The sequence below is a fragment of the Zea mays genome, chromosome 4 (genome assembly GCF_902167145.1).
Source record: "Zea mays cultivar B73 chromosome 4, Zm-B73-REFERENCE-NAM-5.0, whole genome shotgun sequence".
Lineage (NCBI taxonomy): Eukaryota > Viridiplantae > Streptophyta > Magnoliopsida > Poales > Poaceae > Zea > Zea mays.
In genome coordinates this window covers 198,409,487-198,426,376 of record NC_050099.1, presented here as the reverse complement: position 1 = coordinate 198,426,376, position 16,890 = coordinate 198,409,487, and the positions used below count along the sequence as shown (strand labels likewise).

Below are 16,890 nucleotides of genomic sequence, written 5' to 3'. Positions count from 1 at the left end.
CTCTATATATCCTTGCGTGTATTTCTTTCATTAGTTCTTGACCTTCGGCTCTAGACATTCATTTCAGTAGTGGAGAACAAACTCCTTGTTTGAACAATTCCCCTTCTATAATCATATATGGTCTTGTCCTGGCCTGCATCCTTTTTATGTAAGCTTCGTCATCCGAAGGATAATTGCCTTGGAGGAAAGATACAATCTCAGTTCTCCAATCCTCGTTGTGCACATGTGAAATTGTAAGCACCGCTCGCTCCATGAGCTTGACTGAAGGTGCTTTGAGAGTTTTGAAGAACACTTCTGAGGGGAGTGGGAGCCCCTGTGCCACTGATTTAGCTAGTAAATCTGCCTGCTCGTTTTCTCCTCTTGGAATGTTTTTAACTGAAAACCCTTCAAAAAGGCTTCCATTCTTCGAACCGTGTCAAGATACTTTTCAAGCTTTGGGTCTCTTGCTTTGCTGCTTTTATCAATGTGCCCTGTGATGACTTGTGAATCAGATTTGAGAACTGCCCTTCTTATCCCCATTGCCTTAAGCTTTTGAAGCCCCAGAAGAAGGGCTTCGTACTCTGCTATATTATTTGTGGAGTTGAACTCTAATAGGGCTGCATAGCAGGTTTTGATTTTGGATGGTGAGATTATAATAGCAGTTGCACCTACACTAAAGGTTCCCCATGATCCATCACAAAACACTGTCTAAGCTTCGGTGTCTGTTATGCATCCTTCTTCATGAGCCCCTGGCATCTAATCAGCAATGAAGTCTGCTAACACTTGGGATTGGATCGAGGATCTATGAACAAAATCAATAGTGAATTCATTCAGTTCTGCAACCCATTTTCCAACTCTTTCTGTAGCTTCTATGTTTCTTATGATGTCCTTGAGGGGTTTGTACGAAGGTACTATGATGTGGTATGACTGGAAATAATGCCGAAGCTTTCTGGAGGCATTAGCACAGCATATAGTACCTTCTCCAGCTCTGTGTAATTTATCTTCGATGGACTTAACACTTCGGAGACGAAGTATATTGGGACTTGCTTTTTTGCTTGCTCGTTTTGTCTCTCTTGCACCAGCGCTGCACTAACTTCAACATGGGAAGCCGCCACATACAATAGCAACAGAGCTCCTGATAAAGGTGGAGTCAATGTTGTTAGTTGTATAAGATATTGCTTCAGATCTTCGAAGGCCTTTTGTTGAACAGGTCCCCATTGGAAGACTTCGACTGACTTTAGCACTTCGAAGAATGGTAAATTCTTTTCTGCTAATCTTGAGATGAATCTGTTCAAATATGTTAGCCTCCCTGTTAGTCTCTGAGCACCTTTTCTTGTCTTCGGTGGCTCCATCCGATGTATAGCTTCTATTTTGCTTGGGTTGGCTTCATTCCCTTTTGTTGATACTAGGCACCCAAGAAATTTTCCCTTCTCCACCCCAAAGACACATTTCTTTGGATTTAGCTTGAGGCCAGCCTTTCTAAAGTTGGCAAATGTTTCTTGCAAGTCAGCAATGTGGTTTTCTGGCTTTGTGCTTTTTACTATGATATCATCAACATATGTCAAAACATTCCTGCCAATTTGAGAGCTGAGGACTTCGGCAGTCATCCTGCTGGAGCTTCCTCCAGCATTCTTGAGCCCCTCGGGCATCCGAAGGTAGCAGTAAGTTCCACTAGGAGTTATGAAGCTTGTTTTAGACTCGTCCTCCTTCTTCATCCAGATTTGATGATAACCTGAATAGCAGTTCAGCAAGCTCATGAGCTCCGAAGTGGCTGGCACATCTATGAGGTAGTCTATTCTTGGCAAGGGGAATTCATCCTTCGGACATGCCTTGTTGAGATCTGTAAAATTAATACACATTCTCCACTTTCCATTGGCCTTATTTACCATAACAATGTTGGCTAGCCATTCTGGGTATGTTACTTCTCTGATCACTCCAGCACTGAGAAGCCTTTTAACTTCATTTATTGCCCCTTCGGCTTTATCATCAGACATCTTCTGAATCTTCTGTTTCCTTGGTCTGATAGCTGGGTCTACATTGAGTGAGTGTTCAATAACATCTCTATTGACACCACAAAGATTATTGGCTGACCAAGCAAAAACATCCTTGTTATTGAACAAAAATTTTAACAGAGCTTTCTCTTGTTCATCAGACAATTGAGACCCAAACAACACCTTCTTCTTAGCTATCTTCACACAGAAGCATAGACTTTGGTTGATCCGCTGAAGCAGCTTTGTCTCTTATATGCTTATGCTGCTCATGAGCTTCAGCTTCATCTATGTTGTGGATGGCCATTGAATCTGTCCAATTCCCTTCGACCCTTATAGTAGCCTCTTGACTTCCATGCACATCAATAGGACCTTGGTCTGATGGTATCTTCATGCACAGATATGCTGGATGGAGTATTGCATCAAAGGCATTCAATGTCCCTCGTCCAATGATTGCATTGTAAGGGTAGTCCATGTCGATAATGTCAAATACAACTTATTCTGTTCTTGTGTTGTGAACATAACTGAAGGTGATTGGCATTGTTATTTTCCCAAGTGCCACTATCTGCCTTCTTCCGAAGCCACACAAGTGGTGTGTTGCATCATATATTTTGTCATCCTGTTCTTGCATCTGCCTGAAGGCTTTTGCGAAGATAATGTCTGCTGCACTGCCCGTGTCTACGAGGACATTGTGAACCAGAAACCCTTTGATAACACATGATATGACCATGGCGTCATTATGGGGTAATCCTTGAGCTGAAGGTCTTCCTGAGAAAATGTGATTGGTACATGAGACCATTTGGATTTGATGAAGGGTCCTTACACTCCGACATGTTATACCCTTCTCTGTGCTTCCTTCTTCTGCTTCTTGTTGGCTGGTTCGGAACTTGAGCCGCCTGTGATTTGGAGCACCAGCTTCGTAGCCGAAGGTGTCACAACTTGATCACCTTGCGAAGCCATTGTCGTGGTTGTGGAAGTGAGTTCATCGGAGGTGGGCGCCAATGTTGGCCACTTGTTCTCAAATGCTGTGAATTAAGAACAAGGCAATAAAATTGTTAAAGATTAAGTACCTTCATCCTCCGAAGCATTATCTCCTTTCGGGTATAATGATCTTCAGACGAAGGTCATGAAGGACACACCCTCATCATTTATAAGAATAATAATCCATAGAAATTATATGTTATATATTCATCCACTTACTCATTCATGTATCTATTTCGTAATATATATACATTCATGAACATTAACAGAATTTATATTACATTGATACCTTCAGCTTGATCGAAGGTGATGACGCCAGAGCAAGTACCATCCAACGTGAATAGTACAGGGGTACTGTTCACCTATTTATAGGCACGAGACGCAACTCGAGTAAAATTACATTTATGACCTTAACATGTTCTCATAACTGTAACATAAATCATCAAGGATTAACTAGTCTTTTCCTCTTCGGCTCAGCGTCATGTTTGATCTTTGTTGCCGCCTTAAACCGAAGTCGTCGTTCTTCGGCTGCAGCTTTGGTATTCATTGTTGTCGCTTTCATACAATGTCTTCGTCTCGAGTACCTTCGGTGGGGATGGAGATCCTCATCACGAAGCTTTTCTTATGACGAAGCTCCTATAATATTCAATATTATGCTAGAAATAAATGGTTAGTCGTGTTGTTGAGGACCTTCGGAAGAGGAAGGCCCCCAACATTTATAATACATATTTGAACTTCCCCCCATAGCGTAAAGTGACCACTACCCCTACTCCAGCTGCACCAAGTTGTAGAGATCCATCAAAATTGATTATGTGGTAGTTCAAAGTCTGGCTTTGTCTAGGACATGTATCTTGGTCCACTTTGGTTTGAAATCACTGAGGACCTGGGCTTTGATAGCCATTCGGGGTTTGAAAATGGTATCGTAAACCCCGAGTTCAATAACCCACTTGGCAACCGATGGGGTCTTTGTTTCATAGGACATCTCCCAATGTGGATGAGGTATGTACTTCTACCTAACACGTTTGAAAACAATGTACTAGCTTTTGAGAGGCGATGAGAAGTGTATTTTTCTTCATGAAGTGCCACATTTTATTTGTAACGAAAATATGTAAAATTTTATAAAAGAAAAGCTGATGCTGCACTAAAGTGGTTGTAGACTGGTGGTAAAGTATGTGCACTTGAGCATTATAATTGATAATGACTGATGTTGATGGATATAGACCTGCTTGTCGGCTCTAGAACCAGCCTAACCATGCATCCACCCACACACATCCACCCACCAACTGCAACAAGCTAAAGAGAGGAGACAGAGGGGAAGATGTGAGACTAATTCTAGTGGCTCACCTTCTAAATCCTCTATTCATACTTTCTATTTATATTTAAATATCTTCCTCTCAAAGATTTTCCCCCGTTTCACCTCCTCTTCAACCATTTTCACTATTCAGCTTCTCTTTACACTTTAACTAAGTTATTTGACTTTTATATATCAGTTTTTGGAGTTTAAAAAATTGTATAATATTTGTAGTATCATAATACACATTATTATCAAAAAATTAAACTTTTAAAGGGTTAATTTCATAATTAAAAGCACGCTTAGTGCACCGTTGGAGCGCGAGAGATCGGGTCGTAGGGCTAGAAATGAGTCGAGCCAAGCTACCACTTCACGAGCTCAAGAATGAGATTCAGCTTAAAGTTGACTTGTGAAATGCACTATGATAATATTATTGTATTATATAGTGAATTAACAATATAAAAATATAAAATATAAAAATATCATGAGTAATATAAATTATAAATTACCATATTTCCATCGTCAAAGACTAATAAACGAGTCACTTATCTATAACATTATCTAATATTTATCATTATTCTGTAAATTAATTAATTTAGAATAGTTAGCATACGAGTTAGCTTGAATCTATTCGTTGACGAACCTAAAAAAATTGCGAGCCGCTCTAAGCTGAGTCGAGTCGCTCAAGAGATCTATATCTATACTATACTTAAAGCACCAGTTTCAATGGTCGTCCCGTGTCATATTTTTAGAAATAATCCCTCACACCTATTTCAAATTAATCCGCTGCATGCCTATAGATGGTCAAACGGCAGCCCAACATGGGCCAGACGCCCGCGGGCGTCAACTCTGGCCCAGACACGTCATGTCGGCCTGCTGACTGTGCCAGGGCAGCTCGTTTGCTCATTACTCATGCCCTGATGGAAGAAGGGCGAGAGACACTGGATGAAGTTGTCTAACCAGTAAAACAATATGCTTAGATGTTTTTAATATTGGATATAAATTGTATATATGTATATACGTTTTTTTGTAAAATAAAAATATATAATCGTGTCGGGTCGGGCCAGCACTACGGGCCGAGGCTACAGCCCAAACACGGCACAACGTTCTTGTCTCTTGCAAGCATTAGGTCGTTTCTGAGACCACATTGGCGCAATGGACTCCATGGTGTTTGAGGTTGCTGAATTGGATGGAGCAACAATGATTTGTCACACTGACAGTAAAATGAAAGGTTATTTATTGGTTTTAAACGTTAGTAATTGCTATTAAGTAGCATAATTTATATGGAGCGCATCCAGTTTTTATTGGTGCCTTACTTTAGCAATCACTCCATATTTTGATCTATCTTTTTTATAAGTTTGTGTTCATGTGATTTATTTTAGAAACTTGAGCTCACAAACTTTCTCTTATTTGGTTTCTGTATGGTGGAATTATGTCATTTTATAATCTTTGTTCGTTCAGTAAGTCGTTGTGAACTCTCTTCTAATCGCTCACTTCATTAGCGGTGTTGTGCCAAGACATATTGCATGGAGTAAACAATAACAATAGTTAGCCAAATCAAAAAATATTATACGAAGAGCGGAGACAATCAATAATAAATCTTAATTTTTTTGGTGGATAGTTTACGTGCGTATTGTTGTAAGTCGTCGTAACGCACGGGCAACCGACTAGTCTATATCTATATTATACTTAAAGCACCAGTTTCAACGGTCGTCGTGCGTCATATTTTTATAAATAACCCCTTACATCTATCTCAAATTAACCTGCTGTATCCCTCCATGCACACAACATCTATGTCCGGCCCGTTAGCCAGTCAGGTAGCTAAATTAGCATAAAATATTAAAAAAATAGTGCAAGAGGTGGGGTTCGAACCCAATCCCTAATGGAAGAAGGGCAAGAGACACAGAATGAAGTCATTTAACCAGTAGAACATCATGGTTAATTATTTTTAATATTGAATATAAATTGTATATATATATGTATATACGAGTTTTGTAAAATAAAAAAATATAATCGTGTCGGGCTGGATTAGCACTACGGGCTGAGGCTACGGCCCAAGCATGACACGACGATCGTGTCGGGCTGGCCCAGACACTATTAAATGGGTCGTGCCCCAGACCAGCCCACCAGACACGACTCATTTGGCCATCTATAACTCCGCACGACAATGATGGTCCTCGCCTCAGTTGTCGCCACCTCGTTCGTCATCCTGCTTCTTTTCTCTCTCCCCTCATGCCTCCGCCTCCACGCTACCCCTTCTCGGCAGAGGGCGTGGGAGCAGGCACCTCCTCCCCGTATTCGTTCGACACCAGCCCCGACACCGACCCGCGCGGTGGCTATTGCACGTCCACGAGGATGTTTTACAGCATGCACGCACCATCGTTTTCGCTGTCATCGGATGTCTCGTTCGTCTTTCCGGCCTTCGCCCTGTTCTTCCTCCCAACCTGCTGCCCCTGCCCACGGTCACAGCCGCGAGCCGACCGACGCTCGTCGACGCGGGTACGGGCAAGTCAGTCTTGCTCCTGGCTTTTCTTCGTGCGTGCCGCCGAGGAGAACACGATGGCGCCTGCCACGCTTAGGTTATCTTGGCGACGAAGAGTCCAGATCTGAGATATTGGACAACCAAGGTCCATAACGCGACACCAGTCGGCATATGCTACGGAGTTGGTGGTGGTGTTGTGTCGCCTCGGTGGGTCCAGGGCTGGAAGCACTCGTATTCTCTCGCCCATTTCGGACTGACGCCTGGTGCGGGTGCCTCTCGGTTTGGAGCTGCTCTAGCTGGGCTTCTTTCTCCGCTTGCGTGCTCTCCCTGTATGTATCTAGCGGTATACTACCTATATCGCCTCTAGATGTCCATGTCTTCGTCGTGTCCTTCTCCGGCACGAACATGTGTGACTGCCTCTTCGCTTCCTTTCCCTTCCCTTCCTTCTCTACGAAACCTTGGAAGTGGGGGAGGCGAGGGTTAGGGGTCCCTGATTTGCTGCCTATGGTACTCATTCGATGGCTCGACATCGCCTGTCTACATGTTATTTCCTTTACCACGATGTCGACTCGGTTAATCAAATAAAGAAAAATATTATGCGGAGAGCAGAGACAATCAATAAAATATCTTTAAATCTTTTTAATGAATAATTTATATGGGTATTGTTGTGAGCCGTCGTAACGCACGGTCAACCGACTAGACCTTATTTTGCAGACCTGCGTATCCCCTCAGGCCGGCATGGTTAGCGGGAGCGGGTGCCGTTGGAGGAGGTCTGATCTCGTCTGCGGCGGGGGCGAGAGAGCAAGGCCACGGCGTCGCGGCAATGAGCAGCACCACCGCCGACACATCCCCGGAGAGCGTCGGCTCCTGCCGCCCTCCCACTCCTCCTACTTCCCTTCCCCCTCATTCAGCGCCGGCGGCGGCCCTCCGCGGCGCTCCAGTGAGGCGGCAACTGGACTTCGCGGACGCGGACGCCGACTCCTGTGCCGGCGCCGGTGGCGACCTGGACGACTACGACGACTTCCTTATCCGCGCCGTGGATGACATTGAGCGGGGCTATAACGAGGCCAAGCGACGCGCTCCGCCGTGCGTCTGCGGGCGCGGCTATTGCGCGGTGCAACGGGACGACCAGAGCGGCGGGTGGATGTACGTCTGCTCATCGCAGCCGGTCAGCCTCCCCAACCACCTCCAACTTTTTTCTCCGCTTATAACATTTTTTTCTTTTTTGGTGGTGGGGTGTTGATGTTGAAGATAGATCCTTTCAGTGCTTTGGGTTGGGAGGTGCAGGGGTTTATTGTTTAGATGGGGGGAATTTCTGTTCTCGAATAGATGAGGCCGATTTGCAAATGTTAGAATCTTGGGAATTAGAATGATGGATTGGGGCATCTTTTATTTTCAAGAGCTCTTGAATGGGTTTCCTTTGCTTGACGATGTCCAAACTGATTCATTTTTTTTCTAGTGAACAGCGGTTGTGGTCCATGAATTGTACGGAACGTAGTGGTTCCACGGGAAATTGCAGTTTGTCTGGGCTCAATTTGGGTGAAATTGAGTGTCAAGTTTTCCAGCTGCCTCCACAGAGAACTTCTGATGTGATTTTCGGGCAGCTGGAGAATTTAGCCATCCATCAGTCCATCACTGCCCGTTTTATGTACTAGTCACTAGTATAGTAATTTTAATGTACAACTTGGATGAAGTATTTTTTTTTCTTCTTCTGCAGATTATGGCAACCATTTGTGATCAAAGTTATTATTAATTTTAGCTGTGCGTTTGGCCAGCTAGCTGTCTGGCACTTTTTTGAGCAATAGTCAGTCAAACATGAAGTTCTTGTGTCTTTTGCTATTATTACAAGTTTGCAAGTGGGTATGAGAGTCACATTATTCATGCGTCTGGCTGAAAAATCATAATTTGTCTGTCATGTCTACTGTATAGCAGTCAAGTTGGTGAAACACTGAAACTGCATCACGATAATTATCCAACCTTGACAGTATTTTAATCATCTATAAATTGAGTATTTTATTCTTGCAAAGTATTTTTGACTCACAAACATATACTTGACAGTATTTACTCATTGAACATGGCTTTTCAGAAGTGTAAACATGTTGCCATGTGTAAGGAAGTTGATCAGAATCCACAATCACCGCCTGTTGTTAGAAGTGATCCTAAAACAAGCAATCGTTGTGCATTCAACGTTCCAAGGACTCCTGTAAATGATGCTAGAACACAAATTAATAATGTTACTCTCGAAGGTGCTGGTGCTACAACTCCAATTAATGTCAGTCCCCAGGCTGCTGTTGCTGCAACTCCATTTAGTTACACTTCGAAAGGTGTTGGCGCTATGACTCCAGTTCATGTTAGTCCCCAAGGTGCTGGTGCTACAACTCCAATTAATGTCAGTCCCCAGGCTGCTGTTGCTGCAACTCCATTTAGTTACACTTTGAAAGGTGTTGGCGCTATGACTCCAGTTCATGTTAGTCCCCAAGGTGCTGGTGCTACAATTCCAATTAATATCAGTCCCCAGGCTGCTATTGCTACAACTCCATTTAATTACACTTTGAAAGGTGTTGGCGCTAGGACTCCAGTTCATGTTAGTCCACAAGGTGCACACGCTACAGCAGCAGTTAAAGTTAGTCCCCAATGGAATAGATCTAATGATGGACGATGGAATAGATCTAATGATGGACGGCCAATTTGCCAGTGTACTGCAGGGAAGTGTAAAATATTGAGAGTGGGCAATGAAGACTGGTATGTTTGCCCTATACCCAAGGTAATGTTTGTCGTGGTAAATAATGTTTTTTTTCCTCCTGAAATGATTTAATGCTTAAATTATGTAATCGGGTGTACTATTCTTTCATTAACCAGATATTTTAACTCCTGAGATCATATTATCATACTGTTTCTCCTGTTTGTTTGTCCCAAGGGAAGCCGAATAAATCATGAGAAAAAACATGAAATGATTCTCTTCCTGTGATATTGAAGATAGATGAGCTCCGGCAATCCTGCGGTTGCATAATTTAGCATAACTTGCCAGTTAGCAGCTAGGTGCTGGAGAGCCTGTTTAACTTATCTCCCCACCCACTCTCAGATTTGAGTGCCGGGAATGTTTCCAGAAATCCTATCCATTTGTGTTATAAGGAAAAGTTTATGTTTTCTGCCAATGAGAACGCTACAATATTATACTTTATTTCTTGTTTATCAATACTGAATCTGAAGACTTTTGCTGTTAGTGAAGTTAGATACTGTTGGAAAAAATCTTCTTAAGGGCCGTCCTACAACTTTAGTCCACTTTTTGTCAAATGTGTTAGGGTGTAGATGACAGCATCAAGAAAATAAATTACTAAATTACGGGCATCTACCTTTGAAATAACTCTTAGGTCCCGTTTGTTTCCTTTCATTTTGAGGAATTAGAATCTTACTGATAGAATAGGCTATTTTTTTAGAATGTGACATTCCACCATTTTCCAAAGTTATCATATAAGCCTATCTCAAATTCATGGGGTGAGAGATGGAAATTGATTCTATAGATTTACATGCTATTTTTCCGATGTACAACTTATAACACATTCTTCTACTTGTTTCGCTATAACATAAATATAGTATATAACTATCTCTCATATGATTTAGGATAATATACAATATATTACATATATAAATATATTAACTTAATTAGTTTTGTCTAAATTATAATTATTAAAATGGAATTCAATTTCAACGAAACAAACGGGGCCTTAGACGTAATTAGCAGCATAGCGAAAGGGCCTCTAGCCGAGTTGGTTATGTGGTTTGAGTACCATTCCTCAGGTCCTGGGTTCGACTCCCCGTGGGAGCTAATTTCAGGCTGTGGTTAAAAAACCCCTTGTCTGTCTGACGCCAAAGCACAGGTCTAAGGCCTGGTCCCGGTTGTGATCGTTTCTCACATGGGCTACGGTGCTGCTTTGTATGGGTGGGTATAGATGGCCAAAAAGCACGAGGCCCGTGAGCCCGGCACGAAGCCCGTTTTTTGGGCCCGGTCCGAACCCGGCACGGTAGAATAAGCGGGCGGGCTTGGACAGGAAACTAGGCACGGCGGGCTAGCCCGGCACGGCCCGTTTACCTCTAAGCCCGTTAAGCCCGGTTTTTTTACACTAAAACGTGCTTATCGGCCCGTTTAGCCCGCTTTTTGGCCCGTTTTTTCGTGCTAAACGGGCCGGCCCGGCCCGATTAGGCCCGCTGCGGGCTGGGCTTGGACAGAAAATTAAGCCCGCTGGCACAACAGGCCCGGCCCGGTTTTTGGCCGGGCTTCACCGGGCCCGGGCCGGGCCGGGCCGGGCGGCCCGTTTGGCCATCTCTATGGGTGGGGCAGGGGTTCGGGGGTTTTCTCGACCTGTGTGAGAATGTCTTCTTAATATATTGTCCGGGGGTTGTCTTACCCCTCGCAGGTCGAGTTTTTTTAGACGTAATTAGCAGGTAGTTTTTCTTAAAACCATCTATTTTTGCCCTGTTGATTTGTTTACTATTCTGTGTACGTTCCCCTGAATTATTGTTTATGAAAGTGAAGGATTGTTAAACTTTTTCAAAACTGCAACTTGCCTCTGAGATTTAAAAGCTTGGCCAACCTAGCAGAAAAAAACATGGCACTGAAAACAAGAAGAAACAGGCACCCACATTTGAGCCAAACAGGACTTGAACCTGGATGGTAGGAGTGTACACGCCACGCCTCCCACCAACTGATCTTGGTTCAGTTCCTTCCATCGGATTCTGAGAAACTGTCGGGACTCCTTAGCTTTTGCATAGTCTGGATCAGTAACTTGATGCTGGGACAGCAATCCAGTATTCTGGAGTCTGGAAGTTACTTTTAGCTTTATGTTCTCAGCTACATGCAACTGATCCAGCGGCGTTGCTGTTTATTCTGCAGGGACAAGGTGCATGCAGTTACAAGGTGCCAGTAACAGATGCTGTTGGAGCTGGAGACAACGACGACGCAAATGGATCAGCCAATCCCGCCCAACCTAATGACGACGAGTGGCCATTCGACGTCATCAACGATGAAATCGTGCCGACGCCGCGTGCTGTAGCCCAGCAGAAGTCACCGAGCACACCGCACCACCAGCGGAGTGGCACGGCGAGAACACCTGCGCCATCGCCCGTGACGCCGTTCGGTAGCCGCGGCGCTATGACCGGGCGCCCAAACGACACCTGCTTCGGGTGCGGCGAGAAGGGGCACTGGATCAGCGCCTGCCCTAAACCGTCTCCGCGAAGTAGGTGTTTCCGTTGCGGCGTGGTCGGTCACAGGCCGGCCAATTGTCCCCAGCCGAGAGGGTCTTAGAATAGAAGGTTGTGGGTGAACTGGTGGTCTGATGCTGCTTTTGGGCTGTGCCTCGTAGGCAATCAGGGCTCAGGAGCAGTGCTAATGTTTCTGCTTAGGAATCTTAAGAGCTTGTTCGATTTGAGGTGGATCAGAGGGGAATCCACCTCAAACCCAACAAGTCTTAATCGGGTTTGGCATTGTAGCTACGAGAGAGAGAGAGAGAGAATAATGTGTTTGTTGAGAGGTAGGGTGGACAACGGTGTAAAGGTCCGCAATTGGGCCCCATTGTCTGCCTAGTTTAGTTAATTTAGTTAATAACTAAATTAATGTAGTTAATTCAGTTAATGTAGTTCGGTACATCTATAGTACATACATCTGCGTCCTCTGTATTGGACCTTTGAAGAACGGGATGAACATGAACCGAGGACGGACATATTGTAAGGTGCATCCTTGAAACCCCTGCTTGTTCTTTGCTTGTGTCCTGTCCTGACCCGTCTCGTTTTCCTAGCAACTGGTGTTTGCGTGTGCAGAACGCTGGTTCTGCACGCCAGTGTTTGTGTTGGAACTACTGAGTCTGAATAGTGTTTTCTGGAGCATATGTGCTTGGGCACAATTGGCAACTCTCGATTTCTGACGGGTGGATTGCAGCGATTTTTCGCAGAAATTGCCCGAGGCCCTGGTGAAATCCTTGCGGCTGGACTTCGGTCGCTTCTGAAGCGCTGGGATAAGGCCATCTCGAGCAGATCTTCTATTATACTCCCTCCGTTCTATTTTAGTTGTCGCATTTTAGTTGAAAAATAAACTTTTTAAACTATGTAGAAGAACTGTGTGTTATTTTATTAAGGAAGAAAAAAGTTACAAATGCAAGGAGACAGTTAACACCCTAAAAACACTAGAACACTTTACACAGCAACTGAACACTACCTCAACGACCACACCCAGCCTAAGGAGCCTTCCTTTGAAGGAGCTTCTTAAGATTAGAAGCCCCAGCCAAAGCCCACATGTGGGATTCAACATCCACTTGAGCAAAGATCATTTGAGGCTAAGATTGAACTCCATCGAACATGCATGCATTTCTATGCTTCCAATGCTCCCAAATGACCAAGGAATTGAGCCCTTTTTAAAAATCTTTGGGGATAGCAGCGGTGGCTTTACACCACCAGGTCCAAACCTGGCTAGAGGAATTGGGGTGTGGGACCATATCAAGCTTAAGTTTTCTCAAAATCCCTTCCCATATTTTTGGGGATAGCACACAGGAGACTAGGATGTGATGTATGATTTCCTCCGCCTGGTCACAAAATGGCATGATGTTTGATGTGGTAACCCTCGCCTAGCCAGCTGGTATGAGGTCCAACACCTATTGTTGATGGCCAGCCAAGCAAAGAATTTAAAATTAGTTGGAGCCCAACTCTTCCAGACTTTTCCAGGGGCAAACTGAATGGTCCTATGAACATCGCTTGGTAGGCTGATTTGCAGGAATATGTTCCATTAGATGATAATTTCCAAACATGTCGGTCAAGGACCCTTGGCTGCAACACTACACCCATCAACCAAGTCCCATATTGAGAGATATTCAGCAAGGACCTGAACTGTGAGAGCTCCTTTTATGTCCTCCACTCAAGATCTCTTCACAAGTGCCTGGCTCATTGTACGTCGATGCATGGTTCTTTTAGGTACTGAACTAAAAAAGTTAGGAGCCAATTCCGCAACAGTTTTCCCTTGCAGCCATCTGTCAGCCCAGAATTTTGTATTTTCCCCAATGCCAACCAAGGTGGTAACCGTCGCATCGAAAAGAGCACGAGCCTTCTTTGGTACATGGACGGGCAACCCGACCCAAGGTCGTGAACTGTCTGTCTTTTGTAACCACATCCATCTAATACGCAGTGCATAGCTGAACCGTTCAAGGTCATGCGCCCCTAGACCACCATACCTGAGCGGGCGCGGAACTCTAGCCCAAGAGACCAAGCAACTTCCCCATCTAGCATGTTCATGACCTTTCCATAAGAAATTCCTCCTGACTTTATCAATCTTTTTCATGACCCATTTAGGCAAATCTAGTGCGGTCATGAGATGAATGGGAGTTGCTGTTAACCACCACCAGCCGACCAACCTAATTTAGTAAAGGAGCCTTCCAACCATGAAGCTTATCAGCCACTTTATCCACCAGGGGCAATAAATCAGACTTAGATGGCTTGTTGATGGTGAGGGGAATGCCAAGGTATGTCACTGGGAAGGAAATGATAGCACAAGCCAACTCATGTGAAACAAGTGCAATGTCATCCTCAAAACATTGAATAGGTGTTGCAGAGCTCTTGGACATGTTACATCTAAGGCCAGCTGCATGCCCGAAGCCCTCAAGGATTTTTTAATCATGCGTAGATTAGAAACAACTGGCCTCAGAAACAGCACCATGTCATCAGCGTATAAAGACACCCTTTGTCGATTTTGATTTCCCCCAAGAGGCAGTAAAAGTCCTTCATTGGTGGCCACTTTCACCAGGGAGTTCAGAACGTCCATGGCAAGGATGAACAACATAGGCGAAAGCGGGTCGCCTTGTCTGAGCCCACAGAGATGTGAAATTGGAGGTCCAGGTTGCCCATTCACCAAAATCTGTGTAGAGGACGTTGACAAAAGCAAACTGATCAGGTTACAGAAATTGGAGGTCCAGGTTGCCCATTCACCAAAATCTATGCAGAGGACGTTGACAAAAGCAAACTGATCAAAGTTGCACCATTTCTGCCAAAACCCACATGCTGAAAGACCTCAAGTAAAAATGTCCATGCCAAGTGAAGGAAACAGGTGATGCCTAAGAGTGGGTGAATTAGGACTTCTAAAACTTTCTCTAAACTAGGCCATAAATAAATCTCTAGAGCAAAACCTATGCAAACAAACAAACTAGAATGAGCAAAGTAAGTTTTGTCTAAGTGTTGCTATCTCTACTGCACGGTCTAAGTTTCAATCCTAAACAATCTAATTATAAAGATAAGATTGAAACTTAAATGCTTAATATAAACGCGGAAGCTAAAGAGCAAAGTAGAGATGCAAACTCTTGTGGATGACGCCGATATTGTTACCGAGGTATCCAGAACCACGCAAGGTCCCGACTAATCCTTGTTGGTGCCCCTACGGAAGCCCACGCGAGGGCCAAGCACCACATTCGAGTAACTCCGTAGAGAGCCACCGACTTTCTCCACACGCAAGTGGTGCTCCGCTTCCGGTTCCTCTCGGACGCTCCCTGCTGTCTCCACTATCGAGCTTTCGGCCGAAATGTCGCGGGCCTTGTTCCCTCTGGTGCACGGTGGCGGCCGTGGCACAAACGTGGTTGTCATGGTCTCGCAAGACTCTCGCCCTACTCGGTACAATTACAACGGCTCACGCAAGAGCCGAGGGGTCGTGTGGTTTTTCTAAACTCACTCAACTAACTAGGATTCACCTAGAGCATGCGCTAAAGCGGTCTAACTAACCTAAGCACTTCGTAAAGCACCTACGCTAATCACCAAGTGATTCTATTAAGCACTGGAGTGTATGAGCACTTGGAAATGTCTATTCTATGCCTTGGTATGTTGCTTTGGCTCCCACACCTCCAAATGGCCGGTTGGGGGTTATTTATTGCCTCCACCACACTTCTAGCTATTGGACAGAAAGCAACAGCTTTTTATCGATGGGCACACCAGACAGTCCGGTGTGCACCGGACATACATTGTTCACTGTCCGGTGCCTGCCACGTCAGTCGACCGTTGGAGTCTGTAGCAGTCGACCGTTGGATCCAACCATTACCTAGACTGTCTGGTGCACACCGGATAGTCCGGTGCTACAGCCCGAGAGCGCCCGTTGTGGGCCTCTCTGCGCAGATTGTCCGGATGTCCCACCAGACAGTCCAGTGCACACCAGACTCGTACTGTTCACTGTCCGATGCGCCACCCGGGCGCTGGCTGACTGCCCACTTCATGGATTTCTTCGCTGATTCTTTGGGCTTCTTTTGTTCTTGAGTCTTGGACTTCTAAGCTCTTTTTATGTCTTCTTTTGAGGTGTTGCATCCTCAGTGCCTTAGTCCAATCCTCTTCACATCCTGTGAACTACAAACATAAATATTAGCAAACATATTAGTCCACAGGTTATGTTGATCATCAAACACCAATGCCTATTGAGTCAAATGACGCGGGGTCCATTTTCCTTACAATCTCCCCCTTTTTGGTTATTGATGACACAACAACCAAAGCAAGCAAATATAACAAATATTTGAATGAAAATATGCAATCTACTTGTTAGGATGCATGTTTGTCCCAACAAAGTGAGATTATGGACTTAAGCCTCCCCCTAACTCCATAATTCACTTACTTCCTATTTTTAGACCAAAAGACCAAAACCACTTGCAAGATAAAAATTTCAATTTGGTGGTGTTTGGTGTTTGATATCATTTTCATTGCTTTGGTCCCTAAAACTTCTCCCCTTTGACATTAAAAGCATGTTGAAAGCAAATAAGACTTTCCCTCATAAAAGATTTATCAATGATACCAATTGAAGCATTAAAAATTATTACTCCCCCTAAATGAGTGTTCTCCTCTTGGAAGAAACTTCTCCACCTTTAGAGACGAAGGAATACTCCCCAAGACAAAGATCTTCTACTTAGGAAAAAGCATGTGAGAAATAGAGGTGCAAGACATGATTTGAGTAGACTAACTTCCCTTATGCATAGGTAACAAAATATGATTTAACAGCATATGCATTTATAGCAACATGGGAAGTATATGATGTGCAATATAGTCTAATCAAATATTGGATAAGACATGTAAATGATACCAGTTGTAGTCTCAAAAATACCAATTTAAGTCCAATGACAGGCTTGTGAGACATAGGAATACTTGTAGATTTGCAGTGGAAGCAT

General features: G+C 44.2%; 1 protein-coding gene across 2 annotated transcripts; it reads left to right on the top strand.

Annotated features, from left to right (window-relative positions):
* The first annotated feature begins 7,426 nt into the window (after positions 1 to 7,426).
* On the top strand, positions 7,427 to 12,480 carry LOC100283345 (zinc knuckle family protein). 2 transcript variants are annotated; one of them, XM_008679067.1, is made up of 4 exons: positions 7,432 to 7,889; positions 8,808 to 9,201; positions 9,301 to 9,485; positions 11,613 to 12,480. In XM_008679067.1, the coding sequence occupies exons 1-4, from the start codon at positions 7,545 to 7,547 to the stop codon at positions 12,021 to 12,023; spliced, it is 1,335 nt and encodes a 444-aa protein (XP_008677289.1). In that variant the 5' UTR covers positions 7,432 to 7,544; the 3' UTR covers positions 12,024 to 12,480.
* The last annotated feature ends 4,410 nt before the right edge of the window (positions 12,481 to 16,890 follow it).

Coding starts and splice junctions, on each gene's coding strand:
- LOC100283345 (XM_008679067.1), top strand. CDS start 7,545: ATGAGCAGCACCACCGCCGACACATCCCCGGAGAGCGTCGGCTCCTGC. Junction 7,890..8,807: donor ACGTCTGCTCATCGCAGCCG/GTCAGCCTCCCC, acceptor ATGGCTTTTCAG/AAGTGTAAACATGTTGCCAT. Junction 9,202..9,300: donor AGTTCATGTTAGTCCCCAAG/GTGCTGGTGCTA, acceptor CTAGGACTCCAG/TTCATGTTAGTCCACAAGGT.